Below are 26,939 nucleotides of genomic sequence, written 5' to 3'. Positions count from 1 at the left end.
CTTAATAACTTGTGCAACTGTTATGACTCTCCATTTCCAGAACTTTTTATCATACCTAACAGAAACTCAGTAACTATTAAACATTAATAATTCCCCATGCTCCCTACCCTGCAGCTCCTGGTGACCTGTGTTCTATTTTTCATCTCTATGAATTTGCCTATTCTAAGTACCTCATATAAGTTGAACCATACAATATTTGTCCTTTTCTGTCTGCCTTATTTCACTTAGCATACTGTTTTCAGGATTCTTTCGTATTGTAGCCTGTATCAGAATTTCATTCTTTTTAAATTCTGAATATTATTTTGATATATTTATATACTATATTTTGTTTGTGATGGACACGGAATTGTTTCCAGCTTTTGGTTATTGTGAACAATATTGCTATCAACATTGGTGTACATGTAACTCTTTGAGTCCCTGCTTTTAATTTTTTGGAGTATATACCTAGAAGTGGATTGCTGGATCATATGGTAGGTAAATCTGTGTTTAATTTTTTGAGGAACCACCAAACTTTTCACAGCATCTGCACCATTTTTACTGCCTACCAGCAATGCACTAGGGTTCCAATTTCTTCAGATCCTTGCCAACACTTGTTATTTGACATTATTTTGTTGGTAGCCATCCTAATGGATGTGAAGTGATAACTCATTGTGGTTTTGATTTGCATTTCCCTAATAACTAGTGATGCAGAACATCTTTTCATGTGCTTAGTGACCGTTTGTTTTATCTTCCTTGACAAAATGTCTGTTCAAGTCCTTTGCCCATTTTATAATTGAGTTTTTGCAGTTGTTGATTTGTTCTTTATGTGTTCTGGATATTAAACCCTTATCAGATACAAGATTTGCAAATATTTTCTCTCAGTCTATGAGTTGTCTTTTTCACTTTTTTGGTAGTCACCTTTGATGTACAGAAGTTTTTAATTTTGATGAATTCCAATTTGTTTTTTCTTTCCTTGCCTGTTGCATTTGTGTCAGATCTAAGAAATTATTGCCAAATCCAATGTTGTGAAGATTTCCCTCTGTGTTTTATAGTTGTCCCTCTGGATTTACAGTTTTAGCTTTTACATTCAGATCTTAGATCCAGTCTGTTAATTTTTTTTTTTTAGTATTCCAATATCTTTGTTATATTTAGTATTACAATAAATGCCATATTACTATTCATTGTCTACATTCTTTCAATAGTGTTTTATAATTTTCACTAAAGAGGTCTCATACATATTTTGTTAAATTTATTCCTAATTTTTTTAACATTTCTTGATGCAAATACAATATTATATATTGACATTCAGTAATTTTGCTGCATTCACTTTTAAATTCTAATAGATCATCTGAAGATGCTTTTAAATCTTTTTTTTACATTAAATAATGTCATCTGCAAATTATGACAGTTTTTCTTATATTTTAAATTTCTTTTTCTTAATTTATTGTATTGGCTAGCACCTTCAATTCAGTACTGAATAGAAATGGTACAGCACTCTTGACCTGAGGAGAAACTTATTCACCATTAACTATAATATTTGCTATGGGTTTTATATAGATGCCCTTTATCAGATTAAGGGAGTTCTTTATTTTATTTTTTATTTTTTTACATAAAAAAAATTAAGGTATCATTGATATATACTTTTATGAAGGTTTCACAAGAAAAACAATGTGGTTACTACATTCACCCTTATTATTGAGTACCCCCATACCCCATTGCAGTCACTGTCCATCAGTGTAGCAAGATGCCACAGAGTCCCTACTTGTCTTCTATGTGTTACACTGTTTTCCCTATCACCCCCCACACACCATGTGCACTAATCATGATACCCCACAATCCCCTTCTCCCTCCCTCCCCACCCACCCTCCCCTGCCCCTCCCCTTGGTAACTGCTAGTCCCTTCTTGGAGTCGGTGAGTCTGCTGCTATTTTGTTCCTTCAGTTTTGCTTCATTGTTACACTCCACAAATGAGGGAAATCATTTGGTATTTGTCTTTCTCCACCTGACTTATTTCACTGAGCATAATACCCTCTAGCTCCATCCATGTTGCAAATGGTAGGAGGTAGGATTTGTTTCTTATGGTGAATAGTATTCCATTGCGTATATGTACCACTTCTTCTTTATCCATTCATCTATTGCTGGACACTTAGGTTGCTTCCATATCTTGGCTATTGTAAATAGTGCTTCAATAAACATAGGGGTACATATGTCTTTTTGAATCTGAGATCTTGCTTTCTTTGGGTAAATCCCTAGGAGTGGAATTCCTGGGTCGAATGGTATTTCTATTTTTAGTTTTTCTGAGGAACCTCCATACTGCTTTCCACAATGGCTGAACTAGCTTACATTCCCACCAGCAGTGTAGGAGAGTTCCCCTTTTCTGCATCCTCGCCAGCATTTGTTATTCCTAGTCTTTTCGATGTTGGCCATCCTAACTGGTATGAGGTGATATCTCATTGTGGTTTTAATTTGCATTTCCCTGATAATTAGTGATGTGGCACATCTTTTCATGTGTGTGTTGGCCATCTGAATTTCTTCTTTGGAGAAGTGTCTGTTTATATCCTCTGCCCATTTTTTAATAGGGTTATTTGCCTTCAGTCTGTGTTAATTTTTGTATATAGTGTGAGGTTGGGGTCCAGCTTCATTCTTTTGCATGTAGATATCCAGTTTTCCCAGCCTCATATATTGAAAAGACTATTCTTTCCCCAGCAAATGGTCTTTAGACTCTTGTCCAAAATCAATTTATTACATACATATGAGTTTGTTTCTGATTTGTCAGTTCTATTCCATTAGTCTATGTATCTTTTATGCCAGTGCCATCCTGTTTTGATTACTATAGCTTTGTAGTAAGTTTTGAAATAGGAAAGTGGGAATCTTCCAACTTTGTTCTTCTGTTTCAAGATTCTTTTTTGCTATTTGCTCTTTTGCCCCTTTCAATTCTTTGTGAATTTGAAGATTGCTTTTCTATTTTCACAATAAGCCTGTTGGAATTTTGATAGGGATTATATTGAATCTGTAGATCATTTTGGGTAGTACTGCCATGTTAATATTACATCTTCACATCCATGAACATGGGATGTGTTTCCATATATTTATGTCTTCTTTAGTTACTTTCAATGATGTTTTACAATTTTCAGTGTGTGAGTCTTTCATTTCCTTGGTTAAATTTGTTCCTAGTGCTTTTATTCTTTTGGATGGTATTGTAAATGGAATTTTTTTCTTAAGTTTCTTTCAGGTTCTTCATTGCTGGTTTATAGAAACACATCTGGTTTTTATGTCTTGATCCTGGAACCCTACAACTTTGCCAGACTTATTTATTATCTCTAGTAGGTTTTTTTTTTAATTCTTTGAGATTTTCTACATTAAGGATCATTTAATCTGCAAATGGAGATAGTTTTGCTTTTTCCTTTCTGAGTTGGATGCTTTTTTTCTTTTTCTTGCCTAATTACTTTGGCTGGAACTTCCAGTCCCTTCCCACTTTTGCATCATTTTCCTCATGTGTCAAAGCCCTGTGAGAAAAGACCAATTTGCGTTATTCAAATTATGTTGCTCATCCTTTGTCCCCTTAGCCTAGGATAGGAAGAGACCTTGATTTACCAATATGTATACTTGGGGGAGGAGTTATTCCACTAGATGAAATTGCAGTATTGTTATCAAAGGGGAGATGGATGCAAAACCCTATTGAGGTGCAGTCAGTTTTGGTAAATCCAGGACTAGAACTCAGGCCCCTGATTCATAGGCCAATATTTTTGTCTGATGTTTTAGCCATTCTTTGTTACATTTTAACCACAAATTAATTTTCTTAGAATGATCAGTCCAATATGTTTGAATTTTCAGTGTTATCAGTTCCCACAATTTAATCAGGCTGCTTTAAAGTAACATTTTCTATTACATAGAATAAATTATTGTAAAAGTTGAATTCTTTTAAATTAAAGGTCCCTAAATTAATCTAAAATTTTTTGTTGAAAATGTGCATACAGCATTTTATGTTAAGTTTTTGCTCTTCATCCAGTAAGAATTGCTTATGGCATGCTTGCAGTATCAAAGCTTCATTTTGCTACTCATGTTTAAACATTGCCCTAATTATTTGATTTGTTCAGGATATTGACTTATGAAGGGATGACCACTTTCATTCAAAAGCATCTCACAAAGCAAGTTGTAAATTACTGGCTTAGGAAAGGATCGTTCATTTCTGTATGAGAGGTGGTTTTCAAAGTGGTTAAAATGATAGAATCTGAAGCAAAGCAAGACTGTTATCAGTTCATTTCCCAGCTGCAACACTAACTATTTGGGCAAGAACTACTTAATCTCTTTGTGCCTCTGTTTTCAGTTTGTAACATGGGTATAATAGTAATATGTACTTGATAAGATTGTTGTGAGGATTAAATTAATTACTAGATGTAATTAATGTAGAACAATGCCTGACATATAGTAATGAAATACTCAGTAAATGTTAGTATATTTAAATATTTAGTCCCCACTGGAAAGGAATATTGGTCCCAATATTTTCATTAAGCCATGTAGTAGGATTTTAGTGAGTATTTGCTTTGATGAATCTAGAGTGAATTAGTATATCAGGAAATTCCATACTAACTCAATAAAATATTTCTGGACATTCTGTCATTATATTAGGTAGTATATGTATTAGGTACTGAGGTTATAGTGATGACCAGTATATACTGCTTATTGAGGAGCTTGTAGTTTTGTAGGGATCACAAACAAGATATTATTTTAATAGAGACTAACAAGTACTATAATAGGGGTAAGCAGGAAATGCTTATGGTATGAAATAGGGGGGCACTTTAGTCTTGCTGGTGGAAGAGAAACTGAGAACGTTCCCTGAAAGGGCACTGAGAATGAATTACACATAGGAATTATCCAGGTGGGGGATTAGGAGGCTGAAGATAAGCTTTGGAAGTCTATAGCATGAAATTACCCCCAGGAAAGTGTATAGAGCACAGTGTTGCAAACTTACATATCCATAAGTACAGTGAGTAAAAGAGGCCTGAATCTTTTTAAAAAGTGCTACACCAGCAAAATGAAAATGACAACTGATACTATCTTTAGGCATCTGGGAGAATGTAGGGAATAATTATTGTTTTAATTTGATTATTGATGCATTGATTATTTAGGAGCATATTATTAAGCCTCCATGTGTTGTGGGCTTTTTCATTTTGTTTGTGTAAATTATTTCTAGTTTCATATGTTTGTGATCTGAGAAGCTGGTTGGTACAATTTCAATCTTTTTGAATTTACCGAGGCTCTTTTTGTGCCCTAGTATATGATCTATTCTTGAAAATGTTCCATTTGCACTTGAGAAGAATGTGTATCCTGTTGCTTTGGGTGAAGTGTTCTGTAGATGTCCATTAGGTCCATATGTTCTAATACGTTGTTCAGTGCCTCTGTCTCTTTACTTATTTTCTGTCTGGTTGATCTGTCTTTTGGAGTGAGTGGTGTATTGAAGTCTCCTAAAATGAATGCATTGCATTCTATTTCCCCCTTGAATATGTTATATTTGTTTCACATATGTAGGTAATCCTGTGTTGGGTGCATAGATCTTTATAATAGTTATATCCTCTTGTTGGACTGACTCCTTTATCATTATGTAATGTCCTTTATCTCTTGTTACTTTCTTTGTTTTAAAGTCTAATTTGTCTGATACAAGTACTGCAACTCCTGCTTTTTTCTCCCTATTAGTTGCATGAAATATCTTTTTCCATCCCTTCACTTTTAGTCTGTGTATGTCTTTGAGTTTAAAGTGAGTCTCTTGTAGGCAGCATATAGATGCATCTTGTTTATTTATCCATTCGGTGACTCTATGTCTTTTGATTGGTGCATTCAGACCATTCATATTTAGGGTGATTATTGATAGGTATGTCCTTATTGCCATTGTAGGCTTTAAATTCATGGTTACCAAAGGTTCAAAGGTAATTCACTTACTATCTAACAGTCTAATTTAACTCACTTCATATGCTATTACAAACACAACCTAAAGGTTCTTTTTTTTTTCCTTTTTTCTTCCTCCTCCATTCTTTATATGTTAGGTATCATATCCTTTACTCTTTGTCTATCCCTTGATTGACTTTGGGGGTAGTTGATTTGATTTTGCATCTGCTTAGTAATTAATTATTCTACTCTACTGTGGTTTTATTTCCCCTGGTGACATCTATTTAGCCTTAGGAATACTTCCACCTATAGCAGTCCCTTGAAAATGCACTGTAGATGTGGTTTGTGGGAGGTAAATTCTCTTAGCTTTTGCTTATCTGAAAATTGTTTAATCCCTCCTTCAAGTTTAAATGATAACCTTGCTGGGTAGAGTATTCTTGGTTCGAGGCCCCTCTGCTTCATTGCATTAACTATATCATGCCACTCTCTTCTGGCCTGTAAGGTTTCTGTTGAGAAATCTGGTGATAGCCTGATGGGTTTTCCTTTGTATGTGATCTTTTTTCTCTCTCCAGCTGCTTTTAAATGTCTGTCTTTATCCTTGATCTTTGACATTTTAATTATTATATGTCTTAGTGTTGTCTTCCTTGGGTCCATTGTGTTGGGAGATCTGTGCATCTCCGTGGCTTGAGAGACTATCTCCTTCCCCAGATTGGGGAAGTTTTCAGCAATTACCTCCTCAATAGCACTTTCTATCCCTTTTTCTCTCTTCTTCTTCTTCTGGTACCCCTATAATGCAGATGTTGTTCTGTTTGGACTGGTCACACATTTCTCTCAATATTCTTTCATTCTTAGAGATCCTTTTTTCTCTTTGTGCCTCAGCTTCTTTGTATTCCTCTTCTCTAATTTCTATTCCATTTACTATCTCTTCTACTACATCTAATCTGCTTTTAAATCCCTTCATTGTATGTTTCATTTCACATATGGAATTTATTTATTTTATTTATTTATTTTGGTATCATTAATCTACAATTACATGAAGGACATCATGTTTACTAGGCCCCCCGTTCACCAAGTCCTCCCCACATATCCCTTCACAGTCACTGACCATCAACGTAGTAAGATGCTGTAAAATCACTACTTGTCTTCTCTGTGTTGCACAGCCCTCCCTGTGCCCCCCCCACACTATACATGCTAATCGTAATGCCCTCTTTCTTTTTTCCCGCCCTTATCCCTCCCTTCCCACCCATCCTCCCCAGTCTCTTTCCCTTTGGTAACTTTTAGTCCATTCTTGGGTTCTGTGATTCTACTGCTGTTTAGTTCCTTCAGTTTTTCTTTGTTCATATACTCCACATATGAGTGAAATCATTTGGTACCTGTCTTTCTCCGCCTGGCTTATTTCACTGAGCATAATACCCTCTAGCTCCATCCATGTTGTTGCAAATGGTAGGATCTGTTTTTTCTTATAGATGAGTAATATTCCATTGTGTATATGTACCACATCTTCTTTATCTATTCATCTACTGATGGACATTTAGGTTGCTTCCATATCTTGGCTATTGTAAATAGTGCAGCAATAAACATAGGGGTGCCTCTGTCTTTTTCAAACTGGGCTGCTGCATTCTTAGGGTAAATTCCTAGAAGTGGAATTCCTGGGTCAAATGGTATTTCTATTTTGAGCATTTTGAGGAACCTCCATACTGCTTTCCACAATGGTTGAACTAATTTACATTCCCACCAGCAGTGTAGGAGAGTTCCCCTTTCTCCACAACCTCGCCAACATTTGTTGTTGTTTGTCTTTTGGATGGTGGCGATCCTTACTGGTGTGAGGTGATATCTCATTGTGGTTTTAATTTGCATTTCTCTGATGACAAGTGATGTGGAGCATCCTTTCATGTGTCTGTTGGCCATCTGAATTTCTTCTTTAGAGAACTGTCTATTTAGCTCCTCTGCCCATTTTTTATTTGGATTATTTGCTTTTTGTATGTTGAGGTGTGTGAGCTCTTTATATATTTTGGATGTCAACCCTTTATCGGATCTGTCATGTATGAATATATTCTCCCATACTGTAGGATACCTTTTTGTTCTATTCATGGTGTCCTTTGCTCTACAGAAGGTTTTCAGCTTGGTATAATCCTACTTGTTCCTTTTTGCTTTTGTTTCCCTTGCCTGGGGAGATATGTGTAAGAAGAAGTCACTCATGTTTATGTCTAAGAGATTTTTGCCTATGTTTTTTTCTAAGAGTTTTATGGTTTCATGACTTAACGTTCAAGTCTATGATCCATTTCGAATTTACTTTTGTGTATGGGGTTAGACAGTGATCCAGTTTCATTCTCTTACATGTAGCTGACCAGTTTTGCGAGCACCATCTGTTGAAGAGACTGTCATTTCCCCATTGTATGTCCATGGCCCCTTTATCGAATATTAATTGACCATATATGTTTGGAGTCTCTATTCTGTTCCATTGGTCTGTGGCTCTGTTCTTGTGCCAGTACCAAAATTGTCTTGATTACTGTGGCTTTGTAGTAGAGCTTGAAGTTTGGGAGTGAGATCCCCCCCACTTTATTCTTCCTTCTCAGGATTGCTTTAGCTATTCGGGGTCTCTGGTGTTTCCATATGAATTTTTGAACTATTTGTTCCAGTTCATTAAAGAATGCTGTTGGTAATTGGTAGGGATTGCATTGAATCTGTATATTGTTTTGGGAAGGATGGCCATTTTGACAATATTAATTCTTCTTAGCCAGGAGCATGGGATGAGTTTCCATTTGTTAGTGACCTCTTTAATTTCTTTTAAGAGTGTCTTATAATTTTCAGGGTATAGGTCTTTCACTTCCTTGGTTAGGTTTATTTCTAGGTATTTTATTCTTTTTGATGCTATTGTGAATGGAATTGACTTCCTGATTTCTCTTTCTATTAGTTCATTGTTAGTGTATAGGAAAGCCACAGATTTCTGTGTGTTAATTTTGTATCCTGCAACTTTGCTGAGTTCCGATATTAGTTCTCCTAGTTTTGGAGTGGAGTCTTTAGGGTTTTTTATGTACAATATCATGTCATCTGCAAATAGTGACAGTTTAACTTCTTCTTTACCAATCTGGATTCCTTGTATTTCTTTGTTTTGTCTAATTGCTGTGGCTTGGACCTCCAGTACTATGTTGAATAACAGTGGGGAGAGTGGGCATCCCTGTCTTGTTCCGGATTGCAGAGGGAAAGCTTTCAGCTTCTCGCTGTGTGTGTTGGCTGTGAGTTTATCATATATGGCCTTTATTATGTTGAGGTACTTGCCGTCTATACCCATTCTGTTGAGAGTTTTTATCATGAATGGATGTTGAATTTTGTCGAATGCTTTTTCAGCTTCTATGGAGATGATCATGTGGTTTTTGTCTTTCTTTTTGTTGATGTGGTGGGTGATGTTGATGGATTTTCAAATGTTGTACCATCCTTGCATCCCTGGGATGAATCCCACTTGGTCATGGTGTATGATCCTTTTGATGTATTTTTGAATTCGGTTTGCTAATATTTTGTTGAGTATTTTTGCCTCTACGTTCATCAGGGATATTGGTCTGTAGTTTTCTTTTTTGGTGGGGTCTTTGCCTGGTTTTGGTATTAGGGTGATGTTGGCTTCATAGAATGAGTTTGGGAGTATTCCCTCTTCTTCTATTTTTTGAAAAACTTTAAGGAGAATGGGTATCATATCTTCTCTATATGTCTGATAAAATTCCGAGGTAAATCCATCTGGCCCTGGGGGTTTTGTTCTTTGGTAGTTTTTTGATTACCGCTTCAATTTCATTGCTTGTTAATTGGTCTGTTTAGATTGTCTGTTTCCTTCTGGGTCAGTCTTGGAAGGTTGTATTTTTCTAGGAAGTTGTCCATTTCTCCTAGGTTTTCCAGCTTGTTAGCATATAGGTTTTCATAGTATTCTCTAATAATTCTTTGTATTTCTGTGGGATCTGTTGTGATTTTTCCTTTCTCGTTTCTGATTCTGTTGATGTGTGTTGACTCTCTTTTTCTCTTAATAAGTCTGGCTAGAGGCTTATCTATTTTGTTAATTTTCTCGAAGAACCAGCTGTTGGTTTCATTGATTTTTTTCTATTGTTTTATTTCATTGTTCTCAGTTTTATTTATTTCTTCTCTGATCTTTATTATGTCCCTCCTTCTGCTGACCTTAGGCCTCATTTGTTCTTCTTTTTCCAATTTCGATAATTGTGACATTACACCATTCATTTGGGATCGTTCTTCCTTCTTTAAATATGCCTGGATTGCTATATACTTTCCTCTTAAGACTGCTTTCTCTGTGTCCCACAGTAGCTGGGGCTTTGTGTTGTTGTTGTCATTTGTTTCCGTATATTGCTGGATCTCCATTTTAATTTGGTCCTTGATCCATTGATTATTTAGGAGAATGTTGTTAAGCCTCCATGTGATTGTGAGCCTTTTTGCTTTCTTTGTACAATTTATTTCTAGTTTTATACCTTTGTGGTCTGAAAAGTTGATTGGTAGGATTTCAATCTTTTTGAATTTACTGAGGCTCTTTTTGTGGCCTTGTATGTGATCTATTCTAGAGAATGTTCCATGTGCACTTGAGAAGAATGTGTATCCTGTTGCTTTTGGATGTAGAGTTCTACAGATGTCTATTTGGTCTATCTGTTCTAGTGTGTTGTTCAGTGCCTCTGTGTCCTTCCTTATTTTCTGTCTGGTGGATCTGTCCTTTGGAGTGAGTGGTGTGTTGAAGTCTCCCAAAATGAATGCATTGTTATTTCTTCCTTTAATTCTGTTAATATTTGTTTCACATATGCTGGTTCTCCTATATTGGGTGCATACATATTTATAATGGTTATATCCTCTTGTTGGACTGAGCCCTTTATCATTATGTAATGTCCTTCTTTATCTCTTTTTACTTTCTTTGTTTTAAAGTCTATTTTGTCTGATACTAGTATTGCAACACCTGCTTTTTTCTCCCTGTTGTTTGCATGCAATATCTTTTTCCATCCCTTGACTTTTAATCTTATCATGAATGGATGTTGAATTTTGTCGATTGCTCTTTCAGCATCTATGGAGATAATCATGTGGTTTTTGTCCTCCTTCTTGTTTATGTGGTGGATGATGTTGATGGATTTTCGAATGTTGCACCATCCTTGCATCCCTGAGATCAATCCCACTTGATCATAGTGTATGATCCTCTTGATGTATTTTTGAATTCGATTTGCTAATATTTTGTTGAGTATTTTTGCATCTATGTTCATCAGGGATATTGGTCTGTAATTTTCTTTTTTTGTGGTGTTTTTGCCTGGTTTTGGTATTAGAGTGATGCTGGCTTCATAGAATTAGTCTGGAAGTATTCCCTCCTCTTCTATTTTTTGGAAGTCTTTATGGAGAATGGGTATTATATCTTCTCTATATGTCTGATAAAATTCAGTGCTGAATCCATCTGGCCCAGGCGTTTTGTTCCTGGGTAGTTTTTTGATTAGCAATTCAATTTCTTCACTGGTAATTGGTCTGTTTAGATTTTCTCTTTCTTCCTTGGTCAGTCTTGGAAGGTTGTAGTTTCCTAGGAAGTTGCCCATTTCTTCTAGGTTTTCCAGCTTGTTAGCATACAGATTTTCATAGTATTCTCTAATAATTTTTTGTATTTCTGTGGTGTCCGTTGTGATTTTTCCTTTCTCATTTCTGATTCTGTTGATGTGTGTAGATTCCCTTTTTCTCTTAGTAAGTCTGGCTAGGGGCTCATCTATTTTGTTTATTTTCTCAAAGAACCAGCTCTTGGTTTCATTGATTTTTCTCTATTGTTCTGTTCTTCTCAATTTTATTTATTTAATCTCTGATCTTCATTATGTTCCTCCTTCTGCTGACTTTAGGCCTCATTTGTTCTTCTTTTTCCAGTTTCAATAATTGTATCTTTAGACTATTCATTTGGGATTGTTCTTCCTTCTTTAAATAGACCTGGATTGCTATATATTTTCCTCTTAAATCTGCTTTCGCTTCATCCCACAGAAGTTGGGGCTTTGTGTTGTTGTTGTCATTTGTTTCCACATATTGCTTGATCTCTATTTGAATTTGGTCATTGATCCATTGATTGTTTAGGAGCATGTTGTTAAGCCTCCATGTGTTTGTGAGCCTTTTTGCTTTCTTTGTACAATTTATTTCTAGTTTTATACCTTTGTGGTCTGAGAAGTTGGTTGGTAGAATTTCAGTCTTTTTGAATTTAGTGAGGCTCTTTTTGTGGCCTAGTATGTGGTCTATTCTAGAAAATGTTCCATGTGCCCTTGAAAAGAATGTGTATCCTATTGCTTTTGGGTGTAGAGTTCTATAGATGTCTATTAGGTCCATCTGTTTTAGTGTGTTGTTCATTGCCTCTGTGTCCTTACTTATTTTCTGTCTGGGGGATCTGTCCTTTGGAGTGAGTGGTGTGTTGAAGTCTCTTAAAATAAATGCATTGCAGTCTATTTCCTCCTTTAATTCTGTTAATATTTGTGTCACATATGTTTGTGCTCCTGTATTGGGTGTATATATGTTTAGAATGGTTATATCCTCTTGTTGGTTTGACCCCTTTATCATTATGTAATGTCCTTCTTTATCTCTTGTACTTTTCGTTGTTTTGAAGTCTATTTTGTCTGATACTAGTACTGCAACACCTGCTTTTTTCGCCCTGTTTGCATGAAATATCTTTTTCCATCCCTTGACTTTTAGTCTGTGTATGTCTTTGGGTTTGAGGTGAGTCTCTTGTAAGCAGCATATAGATGGGTCTTGCTTTTTTATCCATTCTATTACTCTGTGTCTTTTGATTGGTGCATTCAGGCCATTTACATTTAGGGTGATTATTGAAAGATATGTACTTATTGCCATTGCAGGCTTTTAGTTTGTGGTTACCAAAGGTTCAAGGTTAGCTTCTTTACTATCTTACCATCTAACTTAACTTGCTTATTGAGCTATTATAAACACTGTCTGATGATTCTTTATTTCTCTCCCTTCTTATTCCTCCTCCTCCATTCTTCATATGTTGGGTGTTTTTTTCTGTGCTCTTTTTAGGGGTGCTCCCATCTAGAGCAGTCCCTCTAAGATGCCCTGTAGAGGTGGTTTGTGGGAGGCAAATTCCCTCAACTTTTGCTTGTCTGGGAATTGTTTAATCCTTACTTCATATTTAAATGATAGTCATGGTGGATACAGTATTCTTGGTTTAAGGCCCTTCTGTTTCATTGCATTAAATATATCATGCCATTCTCTTCCGGCCTGTAAGGTTTCTGTTGAGAAGTGTGATGATAGCCTGATGGGTTTTACTTTGTAGGTGACCTTTTTTTTTTTCTCTGGCTGCCTTTAATACTGTGTCCTTGTCTTTGATATTTGCCATTTTAATTATTATGTGTCTTGGTGTTTCCCTCCTTGGGTCCCTTGTCATGGAAGTTCTGTGTGCTTCTGTGGTCTGAAAGGCCATTTCCTCCCCTAGTTTGGGGAAGTTTTCAGCAATTATTTCTTCAAAGAGTTTCTATTCCTTTTTCTGTCTCTTATTCTTGTGGTACTCCTATAATGTGAATAATGTTCCGTTTCAATTTGTCACACAGTTCTCTTAATATTTTTTCATTCCTTGTGACCCTTCTTTCTCTCTCTGCCTCAGCTTCTCTGCATTCCTGTTCTCTGATTTCTAGTCCATTAATGGTCTCTTGTTTCTCTTCCATTCTGCTTTGGAGTCCTTCCAGAGATTGTTTTATTTCTGTGTTCCCCCTCCTTAGTTCTTGCATATTTCTCTTCAAGTCCATCAGCATGGTTATGACTTTTGTTTTGAATTCTTTTTCAGGAAGATTGGTTAAATCTATCTCCCCAGATTCCTTCTCAGGGGAAGATGTAGAAGATGTCTGGGTTGGTCTTGTCTGGATCAAATTTTTTTGTCTTTTCATGTTGATAGATGCAGTGGTATGCTATTGACTCATCTGTCAGCTGGGAGAGCCAAGACTCTTTCCACTTGCTCCTTGCCTTTCTTTACTGGGACAACGGGGACCCCTAGCGGCTTGTGTTGGGCAATTGCGTGTAGACTGGGTCTCTGTATCTTGCCCAGCTGCTGTGGAGGAAGCTCCCTTGCTGTGGGTGTGGCCAGCCTCAGGCTGCTGCTCTGCTATGGCGGGGCCCCAGAGGGAGAATGGACAGAAGGCTGTTTGGCTGTTTACTGCCGTGAGGGGTCTCAGAGCTGTTGCCCAGGGGGTTAGTGCGTCCGGAGTTCTCTGGGATTCCCAGCTGCTGGGCTAAGTGTCCTGGGACGCTTCCGTCCAGCTGTGCGGTCCCTGTCCCTTCAAGACTTTCAAAAAGCACTTGCTTTTCTTTGTCCCAGGGGTACCGGCTGCGGGGACCCGCTCACAGGTCTTACTGTCCTGTTTCCCTAGTTTCTAGCACCCCACGCATGCGCTGTGTCTGCGCTCTGGTGCGGATGGCTAGGGCTGGGTGTTTAGCAGTCTTGGGCTCCCTCTCCCTCCCCGCTCTGACTCCTCTCCTCCTGCCGGGAGCTGTGGTGAGGGGCGCTCGGGTCCCGCCAGGTCAGGGCTTGTATCTTAACCCCTTCGCCAGGTGCTGGGTTCTCGCGGGTGTGGATGTAGTCTGGCTGTTGTCCTGTGTCTTCTGGTCTCTCTTTTAGGGATAGTTGTATTTGTTGTATTTTCAAAAATATACATGTTTTTGGGAAGAGATTCCCACTGTTCTACTCACGCCACCATCTTCTGGAATTTCTTAATGATTGAATCTCCATCTTAAATTTGTCCCTGAGTTCTTGAATATTTTTCTGTACCTCCATGAGCATGTTTATGATTTTTTATTTAAAATCTCTTTCTGGAAGATTGGTGAGTTCAGTTTCATTTGACCCTTTTTCTGGGGTTTGTGAGATTTTGGTCTGAACCACATTCCTTTGATGTTTCATAATTCCAGAAGCTCTAGTCTTTGGAGCTGCACAGCCCAGAGAGTGAGGTTGATGGTTGTAGGGGAGCAGCGCTGGTGCCTGGCGGGAGGAAATAGCTGTTTCCTGTTTCCTGGCTGCAGTGCCTATCTCCAGTATCTGAGCTAGTGGGCTGAGCACTGAGGTGTAAGCCTCTGTACTTTGTGTCTCTAGCTGCTGTAGGCAGGGCCTCCCTCTGGCTGGCTTGACACCAGCGCAGTGACTGCTGGTTTGTGAGCAGGTGCTGGCAGGCCAGGAGGAAGGTGCAGCAGGCTGCATGTCTCACTGGGGGGCTTGGAGATGAGTAGGCAGCCAGGGGAATGGAGCGCCTGAAGCTCCTCATAGTTCCCGACCTGCTGGGCAGAGTGTGCCCAGACAACCTAGTCCACCTATCCCTTCTCCCTCGTAGGAAGCTCTGTGAAAACCCCGCACCTTCAGCTGCCCTCTCGCTGCCAGGAAGTCTCTCAGACCACCTGCCTTTCCTTTGTCCCAGAGCGACTGGATGAGGATCCCTGTCCTCCACTAATGGCCGGAATCTCAGTCTCTCAAGCACTCCACCTGTCCTAGCTCCCCAACCCCACCAACCTCCATAGCACCACGCAATGTAGGTTTGTGCTCCAAAGTAGACTTCCAGGGGTGGGTATTCAGCAGTCTTAGGCTTCCACCCCCTTCCCACTTCATTTCTCTTCCTCCTGCCGGTTAGCTGAGGTGGGGGAAGGGCTTGGGTCCTGCCAGATCAAGGCTTGTATGTTACCCTGTTTCATGAGGTCTGCTCTGTTTGTGAGGTCTGTATACAGTCTGGTGTAGCCTTCTTTCCTGTTGCTGTTTTAGGGCTAGTTGTATTAACTATATTTTCACACCATATGTGGTTTTTGGGAGGAATTCTCTGTCTCATCTCTCATGCTGCCATCTTGGATCTCCCAGGGTATGGGTTCTTAACCTGGGATTTATGGGATCCCTCAGTATTATATGCAAGCTGTGTGTGTATGTACATTTTTCTGGAGACAAGCCTTAGAACTTTCATCATATTTTCAAAAGAGTTTATAACCCAAAAGAAACTCTTTTGTCATGGGACCTGTATTGAGTGATTTGGTGATATTTACAAGCTTGTAGGAGAGGAGCCAGTAAAGCAGGAGAGGCTAGAGAGTAGAATAGGGACTATAAGAGATGAGATCTGGAGCATTTGGTAGAGGGACTAAGATAAGAAAGAAAAAATGGATGTAGATGCACATAAATTTATAGGTTAATGGCAGGAATCTGAAGTAGCTCTCTGCTCACAATCTTTATTTTCTCTGTTATATAGTAGGTGAAATGAGGTCTACCAAAAGTGAGTGAATAGAGGTGGAATATGATGTTTGAGGAAGGTCAGGGAGGTTGAGATAGCCATAGTGAAGAGTGAGAAAGAGGGAAAGATTTTTGGATTGTGTTGAGGGTCTGCTTGTGACTGGAGATCATTACTAGGGAAACCAAACTGAAGATGGTATAGCTTTTTTTTCCCCTCTTGCAGCCTAAGGAGCAAGCAGAGAAAAGCAGGAAAATGGATTGAGCTACAGTTGGGGTCTTACCAGGAAGGAGCAGTTGGGAGGGTAAGAGACAAAAGAGATGGGTATTAGTTGAGATAAAGGAGTGAAGACCAGTTTTGTGTAAAAAGTAATGAGTTTGAGGAATTGGAGGTATCAAAGGTGAAAGAATAGGACAAGTAAGTGGGAAAACTGCAGATAGAAGTCGGATACATTTGTGGGATTAGGAACAGGGTTCTCCTCCTAGTTTTTCTTACCACAATTACCAGTTTTGTTTAAAAAACACAGATGCCCAGGTCTTATTTTGGATCAGCTGCATCAGAATGTCTAGGGATTTGGACTGAGGCATCTTCATATAAAAATTTCTTCTTATGATTTAAAGAAAAATTTTATTATTTTCATGCAGTAAAATTTATATAGTTCTGTGAGTTTTGACAAATGTGTATGTACTTTATTAGGATAGAGTAGATAAGAAGAACAGGTTTGGTGAGGACGATATATTTCTTTTTGTGCACCGTATAATTTCTTGTTCTACCAAAGCTGCAACCATGGGGTAAGATTATTACACTGAGTTAACATTTTCCCTACCATTTTCTTAAGTCTAGATCACAGATAGACACACTTCTTCTGTAAAGAGCCAGGTTGTAAATACTTTAGGCTTCATAGGCCACATATGGTCTCTGTTGTATATTCTTTTTGTGACTGTGTGTTTCCAACTCATTTAAAAACATAAAAACCAGTCTTTGCACTGTACAAAAACAGGCAGAGAACTCTGGTTTGCTGACCTCTGGTAGATAATCAGTACAGCAATAAATCAAGCTCTGATTTGTAGCATTTGCTGATTTCTGAAGTGTAACTATTCCCACTGTGGCTGATTTCATCAAGCTATCCATGTGATATACTAAATGCAGAATTTGAAAGAGATGCAGTAGCATAAAGTATTTCTACTATTATAGATGCAATAGATGTAAATAGCCTTAAAGGCATGGACAGTTAAATAAAATACAGTAAACTATTAATGAAGTGTGAATTTTGAATGTTTATTACCTTTATTTTTAATATAATTTGTTTAATTGTGCATTTATATGATTTAATTTTTAATAATGACTGTATAACAGTGGCTTGTAAAATTCCTGAAAATGTAACAGTCAGCTCTTGTTGGTCTGTGCAAATTGGCTTTAACATATCATTGAACCTAAGGCTGAGAGAGGTAATTTATCAAATCTAGTTTAAGTGACAGAACCAGAATAAACTCTAGGTTTCTTTTAATTTAACTTTTATTTTCATCAAAACAATACAAGTTCATAGTTTCAACAGTCAAAGGATATTTCAAGTTTTATAGTGAGAAAAACAGTAGTTCCCTGCCCTACCTTCTCCATCCCCAGTGTCTAATCTAATCAGAAGCAACAGTTAACTCTTTTAGCCTTTTCTTCTGGTTTTACCTCCCTGTTTTTCATAATACATTTATAGTATTTTGATTTTTTTCACCTTTTAATATTACTTATTCCTTCTTAAGGAAAATAGAGATTTAGTGCTCTCACACTATACATTTTACCCATGTTTCCAGTATATTTATATCATAGTAATAACTGCTTCTTAAATTATCTTTTAGTATTTACAGTTATGACTATGTAAATAGTGTTCATAGCAAGCCATTAGTATATTTTTATTATATTTCCTTATATTTTTTGGAATTAGTAATTGCCTTAGTTTTTAAACAGTTGCCTGTTTTTTTTTTATTATCAGTATCAGTATTATCTCCATAATCTTCAACAGAACCATAAAACTCATCTCAGTATGGTTAAACATCAGATAATTTATTATTTCTATTTTTTTTCTGTCAATGTACCTCCTAAATTCTCTTCATTCTCTTGCTAGAATCCCAACTATTGTTTTCGTCTGTCACCCTTATGCTCCCCATTCACCACTGACCTAGGGCTTGCCTTTGCTCCTCTTCTGTGTTAGCATCCATTTTCCTGAATCCCACACCATCTTCTTTCCTAGTTTATTTTTTCACTTTAATAAAGCACATCTTTCAGGAGCTTCCTAAGAAAGGGTGCCAAGAGATAAATTGTTCAAGGTCTTGTATGTCTGAAAACATCAATTCTACCATCATGTATAATTGATAATTTGGCAGGATATATAATTTTAGTTTGAAAAATCATTTTCTCTCAGAGTTTGAAAGTTTTTCTCCAGTGTTGTTACTTACCAGTGTTGCTGTTGAATCCAGTGACATTGCAGGCCTTACTCCTTTGTGCCCTTTTTTTTCTTTTTTCTTTATGATAGATTTTGAGGACTGTCTCTTTATCCCTGATGTAAAATTCCACAGAGATGTGCCTTGATGTGGGTATTTTTCATTCATTTGTTCATTTTATTCATGTGTGGCATATCTGGGTACTTCCATTCTGTAGAAGTATGTCCATTTCTGAAAATTTTTTCTTACATTAATTATTTTAAACATCTCTTTCTGCTTTCTGGAACTTCTGTTTGCTCAATTTTGGATCTTCTGGGTTTATCCTCTAATTTTCTCATATTTTCTTCTATTTTTCATTACTTTCACTTTTTGTTCCCCTTCTTGGGAGATTTCCTCTACTTTTTCTGTCAGCTTATCAAATGATAAGCTGGTTTGTTTTTTCTTTTTTAGTTGTGGTAAAAATGCATAACAAGATTTATCATTTTAGCTGTTTTTAAGTGTACAGTTCTGTGGCATTAAGTACATTCACACTGTTGTGCAGCCATCTCCAGAACTTGTTCATCTTACCTAACTGAAATTCTGTACCTGTTAAATACTAACTCTCCATTCCTTCTGCCCCTGGCCCCTGGTAGCCACCATTCTACTTTCTGTCTCTTATGAATTTGACTACTCCTGGAACCTTGCATAAGAGAAGGCACACAATTATTTCTTCTGTGACTAGCTTATTTCCTCAAGGTTCTTCATGATGACATGTCTTCAAGGTTCATTCATGTTGTAGGAGTGTCAGAATTTCATTCCTTTTCAAAGGATTTGTTCTTATTTAATAATAAATTTAAAAAGCTGATTTGAAGCTCCATGTAAGTGGGCAGGGTGTGTTAACTGAAGGCCTTCACTTGACAGGTATTGAGGTGATGAATATCTGTTTCATTGGTAACCCCAAAATATTCATATTTTTAGGTCTTCTTTTGGGACTTGTCAGTTTATCCAGAGAAAAATCTTACTAACTCCTGCCTGGGGATACAAGCGTGGTGGCTCAGTGTACAGAGAACTGAGGCAGGGAAGGGAGTTGGTACTTCTACCTGTTTAGTAGACTTTTCCTTAACTGCTGTTCTGGGTAAGGGACTTAGCACTAGTCCCAGCTGTGCTTGGTGTTCCTTGAGTCCAGAGCATCTCTTAATTGTTTCCCTGGACTGATGTGTTGATAGGCAGCCTTTGTCTAGGGTGGGGGAGAGGTAATTAGTTGCCTGGTTGCTTGGAAGTTGTAGGGAAGAACCAGTAATCTATATATTTAAATGCTATTTCTGAAGACTTTAGACCCATTTCTTCTAACTTGTCTAATTTATTGCCATATAAATTTTTCATAGAATTCTCTAATCTTTGTATTGCTCTATCTATCTATCTATCTATCTATCTATCTATCTATCTATCTATCTATCTATCTATCTAATCTATTGAAGTCCATGAGTTCATATCAGTAGCTTTAATTTCAGTCCAAACCAGAAAGTTAATTCTATTTCTTTCTTTTCTATATTTGTAACTTCCTTTTTAGACTATGAGAAGTCTGACCTCCAATGTCTTTAACAGTTTTTCTTATGTGATCCATCTCTTTGTACCCAATCTCTTAAACTGTTCCTGAGTTCCCCCTGCCATCTCCCATCCTTTGCCCAAGTAGAAAATCTTTTCACCCTTGTCTGGCTTTGTCTCACTGCATTGGGATGTCCACCTTTGAGGGCTATGTCCTCATTGACTTGGTCTCCAACACTCTGTGCCACCTAGGCCCTGTGCTACTGCCCTTCTTACTTCACTCAGCTTCACTACCCCAGGCCAGGCTGCCCCTGTGAGGATTGCTCCTCAGCCTGCCGGAACTCTTGAGCTCCTGTGCTGTGCTGCTTTCCCTCCTATATGGACATGATCCTCCCTCACCTGCTTTGGGTGCTGCCACCAACTCTTGGCCGTCATGACTAGCCCTACTTAATGGCTTTTGGACTGAATTGTTTGTTAAGGGGCTTCACATTGTCTATAGAGATATAATGAAATGTTTTTGGACATCTGTTCGGAATTAAAAGTTAGTACTTTGAAGAAAGAAAAAAACCCATATAGCTTGAAATTTTCACTTTTTGGGCATTTATTGGTAGAGTTCTAGAAGGATTCATTCTTTGGCTAATGATTAATATTTAACACAAAGTAATGGTTAATTTGATTTACAATTATTTGAATATTAATGTACCTTGGTTAATGAGCTGTTCTTGACTGAGGAAATTAGAAAACAAATAATAATTTACATCTACAAAATAATATTTATTTCTCTTCTAGCTCTTCCACCAAAGCCACCTAAGCCAATGACTTCAGCCATTAAAAATGGAATGAAGGACAGTTCTGCTTCTCTTCAGGATGCAGAATGGTACTGGGGGGATATTTCAAGGTAACTAGAATGCTACTTATACTTGAATGCAGCTTTTTAGAAATTCACTTTTGAGAATCAGTAGTTAAAATAAAAGTTTAATATTCCACTAGTTATTATTTAAAGATTGCCATTTAAGAAATTGTGTGTGATAAAATATCAGTTTCTAAATGGTTTTATTCCCACAAAAAAGTGACAAAAAATCTTTAAATTATGGCTGTGATCATTTCATTTAATATATTGAAGATAGATTTCTGTATAACTTAAACTTATACATTTAGGGATAGTTACATGTGTTTTAGGATAAAAAAATACTTAAATATACTTTATTTTCCTTACCTTTCTATTTCTAAGGCAGTTGTTCCACTCTCTTTGTATGTCTAAGAATCAGTTGGGGTGGGGCCCAGGAATCTGCATTTAACAACCTCCCCAGGTGATTTTGATGCACTCTTCATATACCTCATTTTGAGAAACATTATTCTAGGAGAGATATGCTTTTTTGGGTAAAATGGTTTTGGAAAATTTTGAACCTAGAGAAGGAAAACATATATATACAGACATACATACCTACATACATACACATATATATTTAAATTTGAATATTATATTTTCTTGTTTTAGAAAAGCCCTATTCATTTCTGTCACATCAGGTTCCAGGTTGCTGCCATATTCCTCAACATCCTTGCCCTTTTTCTCTGGTCTGGTCCCTCCTATTACCAAAATGTCACTCGTTTTCTTTTTTTTCTCCTTACCATTTTAACTATCTTTAGATGTACAGTTCAGTAGCATAAAGTATACTCACACTGTGGTTCAACCATCACCACCATCCATCTCTGGAAGTACTTCATCCTCCCAAAGTGAAACTCTGTACACATTGAACACTAACTCCCCTTTCCTCCTATTCTCCCCATACTCTTGCTTCCACCATCCTACTTTCTGTTCCTATGAATTTGACTACCCTAGGTACCTTATGTAAGTAAAATTATATGATGTTTGTCCTTTTATGCTGGCTTATTTCACTTAGCGTAGTGTCTTCAAGTTTATCCATATTATAATATGTGTCAGAATTTCCTTTTTAAGGCTGAATACTAGTCTATTATATGTATATACCACATTATTTATTTATTTATTTATCTGGACATTTGGCTTTGATGAACATGTGGATTATTTCCAGCTTTTGGCTGATAATGTTTGGTGAATAAATGTTCAAGTCCCTGCTTTAAATTCTTTTGGGTGGAATTTCTGGGTCATATGGTAATTCTCTGTTTAATTTTTTGAAGAAGGCAATACATTCTATATTGATGAAAATTTATAGCATTGTACAATAAAAAGATCTCATATTTAAATGCCATTTAAATTTATATTTTAAGATCACGTGGTTCTATAATTCAGGGATTTTTTTATGCCCTGCCATTTCCTTTGAGTGTTCTAGTATTGTTCCATAAAGTCCTAAACCAACTCTGCAGAAGGAATTTGTTATCAGTATAAATTCAAACTGTAGAGTATTATATTGAAAGGTGTGAACTTAGTGAGTTTTTCCCCCTCTGATCAGACACAGCTGCCACGGTTACTCAAATATAACCTTCTTTCTGAACAGCTGCTGGTTTTTCCTGAAACTCTACAAGTTCAGACCTGCCTAAGGAAGTCATAAAGGCTTAATGGAAACACTATCCCCTACAGACAGTTGAAATCTAGAAGAGTTCGACAAGCAAATAGGCCTTCCTTAGATTGCATAATACCAAAAATCAAAACAGAAAGAACAATTCTAGGGGGATGAACTATGTGACCTCTGAAGACCCCCATGATTCTATAACTTTAGATATATGCACTTCCCAACTAGCCTTAGTAATAATATGTGATGAGAACAACTGACACATTTTTCATTTTACCTATAATTTTGTTTTTCAGGGAGGAGGTAAATGACAAATTACGGGACATGCCAGATGGTACCTTCTTGGTCAGAGATGCTTCAACAAAAATGCAGGGCGATTACACTTTGACTTTACGGTGAGTATTTTTCAGCATTTTGGATGGTGTTCTACTAGCATTATTTATTTCTGGGTATAAAAGATTTCTGTATTTTATTTAAATCTCTATATACACATTTTTTTCCATATTTTTATTTAACTTAGGTACATAATTTTTAATTACTTGTCTAACCTCTTTCTCTATATTAAATATTTAAGAGTCATATAAAAATGAAAACACTTATTTTTTTATAGAAATAAAATGAAAAGGATGAAATCCCTAGATGTAAAGAAATAAGAACTATACTGTTGACCTTATGAGTGAAGTAGAAGTCACTGGCATAGCCTAAGGTTATTAGTGACATGTTGGGAATCTACCCTTCTAATAACCCTATTATTTTCCTCTATGAAGATTTCAGAGAATAAAATTCGACATAATTTAGGCTGATGAGGTTATGTAGAAGATAAAGCAATTCTCAGCCTGTATCATGCTCTCCATGTGGGCATATTAAAATCTGATAAGTGGTGGATGTATACTTCCTATATTTATGAAGACGGAACTTTTTTTTTTGTATCGTTAATGTACAATTACTTGAACAGCATTATGGTTACTAAACTCCCCCTATTATCAAGTCTCCCCCACATACCCCATTACAGTCACTGTCCATCAGCATAGTAAGATGCTATAGAATCATTACTTATCTTCTCTGTATATACTGCCTTTCCCGTGTCCCCCTCACCACTACATTATGTGTGCTAATCATAATGCCGAAGACGGGACATATTTTTAAAAGATTAGGAAAACTGCATTAGATATTTATGTATTTAATTTTAACAATAAAAATAGCCCAAATACAATAAAGTCTTGTGACTTTTTTTTAAAAGGACCATCTAAAGAAAAGACTAATCATAACAGTAATAACAGCTCCCTTGTACTAAGCATTTTACAAGCAATATTGTATTTATTTCTCATAACAACCTTAGGGGTAGGTATTATTAATATTTCCATTTTATAGATGAGACAACTGAAGCTTAACGTGGTTAAGAAACTTGCCTAAAGACACATAGCTAGTAAGTGACAAAGGACAGGTTCAAATCCAGATTTATCTAGTTCTTTGCTGCCTTTCCACCCTAGTATTTTTGGGAAAAATAATCCTATATCTTATGCCAGAAATTTGGAGTTAACTATTTTAGCTTCTGGTAAAGGAGAAATTTATACCCTAGGACTTCAGTTTTGCTGAGAAATAATAAGTGTTCTACAATGATTCATTTAGAACAATTTTTTTCCTACTCTGGTCAGGCATCTGTTTCCACTATTCTAGGGGGACTTCTAAACCAGTGGTCTCTTCTCTTTTCATGCCTTACCTGCCCTCTTAGTAGCATTAGTCATAGACACTCCTTCCTAGAAATAGTTTATTATTTTAGCTGTTGTGACATCACACTCTCCTGATTTTCTTCCTAACTCTAGGCCATTCCTTTGCTCAATATCTACATGTAAAGTGTTTTAGGGTTCAGACCTGGGCCTCTTTCTCTTCTCTGTATTCATTCTTCCAAGGTGAGCTTGTCTTTTCTCATGGCTTTAATATATATAACTACATGCTGATGATTCATAAACCTCATTTCCAGCTCTGAACTCCAGAACTCCATGTGTATATATCCAGTTGCCTACTTGACTTTGCCACTTAGATAACCAGGGGACATACTAGTTTTAACAATTTCAAAGCAGAGTTCTTAATTTCTAAGCTAACTGCCCCTACTCAAACTATTTCTCTTCTAGTCTCTTCTTTTTTAAGAAAAAAAAAAAAAGCTCACCATCTCTATAGTTATTCAAGCCACAAATATTTTTTGACTTTTCCCTCATCCTTGTGTCCAATCCATCGTTAAACATCTCCTGCCAGTTCTGCCTCCAAATGTATACTCATAATCTCTGCACACTTCTCTACAACCCAAATCTAAGCCACCGCCACCTTGCTTGATGTTTTGCAGTCACCTCCTAACAGGTTTCCCAGCACTGTACAACTTCTGATCTTCCTCACCACTGTTAACCATTTTCTGCACAGTAGCCAGAGTGATTATTTTAAGATATGAGTATACTTTGCTTAAAACTCTTTAAGAGTTTTCCTACTGCACTTAAGGTAAAAAATTTGGATTTTATTCTAACTTACAAAACTCTGTTTCACCTGGTCTTGGTATATTTCTTACATGTCATTTCATGCCACTCTCTCTTTATTCTCTACATTCAACCCCTCAGGTTGAGGGGCTATTCCTGCCCTAGGCATTTGCAATAGCTGTTCCTTTTTGTCATTCACATCTCTGCATAAATGCCACCTCTTCAAATCTTTCCTAACCATTCAGTCTGCAGTAGCCATCCAAGGATATATATTGCTTCAATTTAATTCACCTTGTGGGCTGCTCACTGTTTATTTTCTTCTCTCCCACCTTGTCTATCTCACACCACTAGAATTTAAATTCTCTGAGACTGGGGACTTTGTTTAATCATTGCTATATCCCGAGAGGACTCTAATATAACACTTACCACACTGAATTAAGGATACATACCTTCTGTAGGCTCTTTTCCTCATCCCAAACATATAAAAATTATTGCTTTTAGCAAGTTGCAATTAGAAATCTACCCATCATAAAATAGCACCTTAGTGTGAGATTTTCAGAAGGGGCCATAGAGCTTCCATGTGATCTTTCACTCATAAGATGCTAACGTCTTCTTTTGGAAGCAGTCCATTTTATTGCTGCACAGCTTTAAAGTTTAGAAGGTTATCTTTGTACTAGGTATTGGAATATGGACATGAATAAGGCATGATTTTACCCTCAAAGAATTCATAATCCACATGTGTAATGATGGAGTAGGAGAGACACACACATACCCTATACCTTAATGCAGTGTGGTAAGTGTTACATTACGGTGCTCTCCATTCTCCCCATTTCTCAGCCCCTGGTAACCATTGTTCTACTTTCTGTTTTTGTGCATTTGGCTACTCTAGGTACCTTATATAAGTAGAATTATGCAATATTTATCCTTTTGTTGTCTGTCTTATTTTATGTAGAACAATATCTCTAAGGTTCATCCACACAGTAACATATGTCGGAATTTCTTTTCTTCTTAAAGCTGAATAATATTTCATTTTATGTGTATACTACATTTTGTGTATCCTTTGGTCACTGGAAATTGGCAAGAATGTTTCAAAATGTTCATGTATCTAGCACAAGGTCTGACACTGAGTAATAAGTATTCAGTAAATATTTTAATGAGAGAATGCATAAATGAGACAAAGACAAAGAGAAGGTTTCTCAGAGGAAGTTGAGGTGGGCCTTGATAGATTATGCTAGGCAGAAAACTAATGTTCTTAAATCAATTTAGTAAATACTCATAGCTCAATAGTAGTTACTGTGCAGAGAATCAAACAATGAATTAAAATCTTTTTCCCAAGGAAGAAATAGTCTAATGAGGGCAATTAGAGGGAATAAGAAAACTGCTTTGAATTAAAATAATAGGAGAAGTTCAATGTTCTATAGGGGCTCAAAGGAGGGAAAGAGATAACCTTGTTGAAAGGATACAGAAAGCTGTGCTTCTTGGGAGAAATTGCATTTACAGTGTGTCTTGAAGAAGGGGATAGTCTGGATGTATAGAAAGTGGGAGGGGAGGTTGCAGGAATAGGTAATGATGGGAACAACGATATGGAGGTGAGAAACTGGAGTCTTGTTCTGTGAGATGCAGTCCTATCTAGCTAGAGGGTAATGTTTAAAAACAGGAAAAAATGGTAGTGGGTAGAAGGTTGGAAAATGTTGAAGAAGACCTTGATTTCTGAAATTCTTCCCTCATGTTGAAGAATGCCTTGAATTCTAAAATTTGGAGTTTGTATTTAATATTGTAGGTAGGCAGGGGGGACCATTGCATTTTTTCAGCAGGGAAATTACACGATCAGACTATATTTGAATAGAAAGAATAAAAGAGGACAGTAGTAAAGAGTTAGAAGGTTATTATTAATTGAGAGATAGTGGTGATCCAGAATAGGATTTTTTCTTTAATCATTTAATATTTATTGAGTGTCCACAATGTTGTAGGTACTGTTTGAGGA

General features: G+C 36.9%; 1 protein-coding gene across 1 annotated transcript in view; it reads left to right on the top strand.

Annotated features, from left to right (window-relative positions):
- Positions 1-26,939, top strand: part of PIK3R3 (phosphoinositide-3-kinase regulatory subunit 3) — a 122,696-nt gene that overhangs the window by 47,592 nt on the left and 48,165 nt on the right. The window contains exons 2-3 of the mRNA XM_036892996.2: positions 20,791-20,899; positions 22,787-22,885. Of these exons, the coding sequence (XP_036748891.1) occupies positions 20,791-20,899; positions 22,787-22,885 (208 nt within the window). The remainder of the gene's footprint in view (positions 1-20,790; positions 20,900-22,786; positions 22,886-26,939) is intronic.

This window comes from Manis pentadactyla, chromosome 4 (genome assembly GCF_030020395.1).
Source record: "Manis pentadactyla isolate mManPen7 chromosome 4, mManPen7.hap1, whole genome shotgun sequence".
NCBI classification, from domain to species: Eukaryota; Metazoa; Chordata; class Mammalia; order Pholidota; family Manidae; genus Manis; species Manis pentadactyla.
The sequence above is the reverse complement of the archived record's forward strand: the minus strand, read 5'-3'. Positions and strand labels throughout refer to the sequence as shown.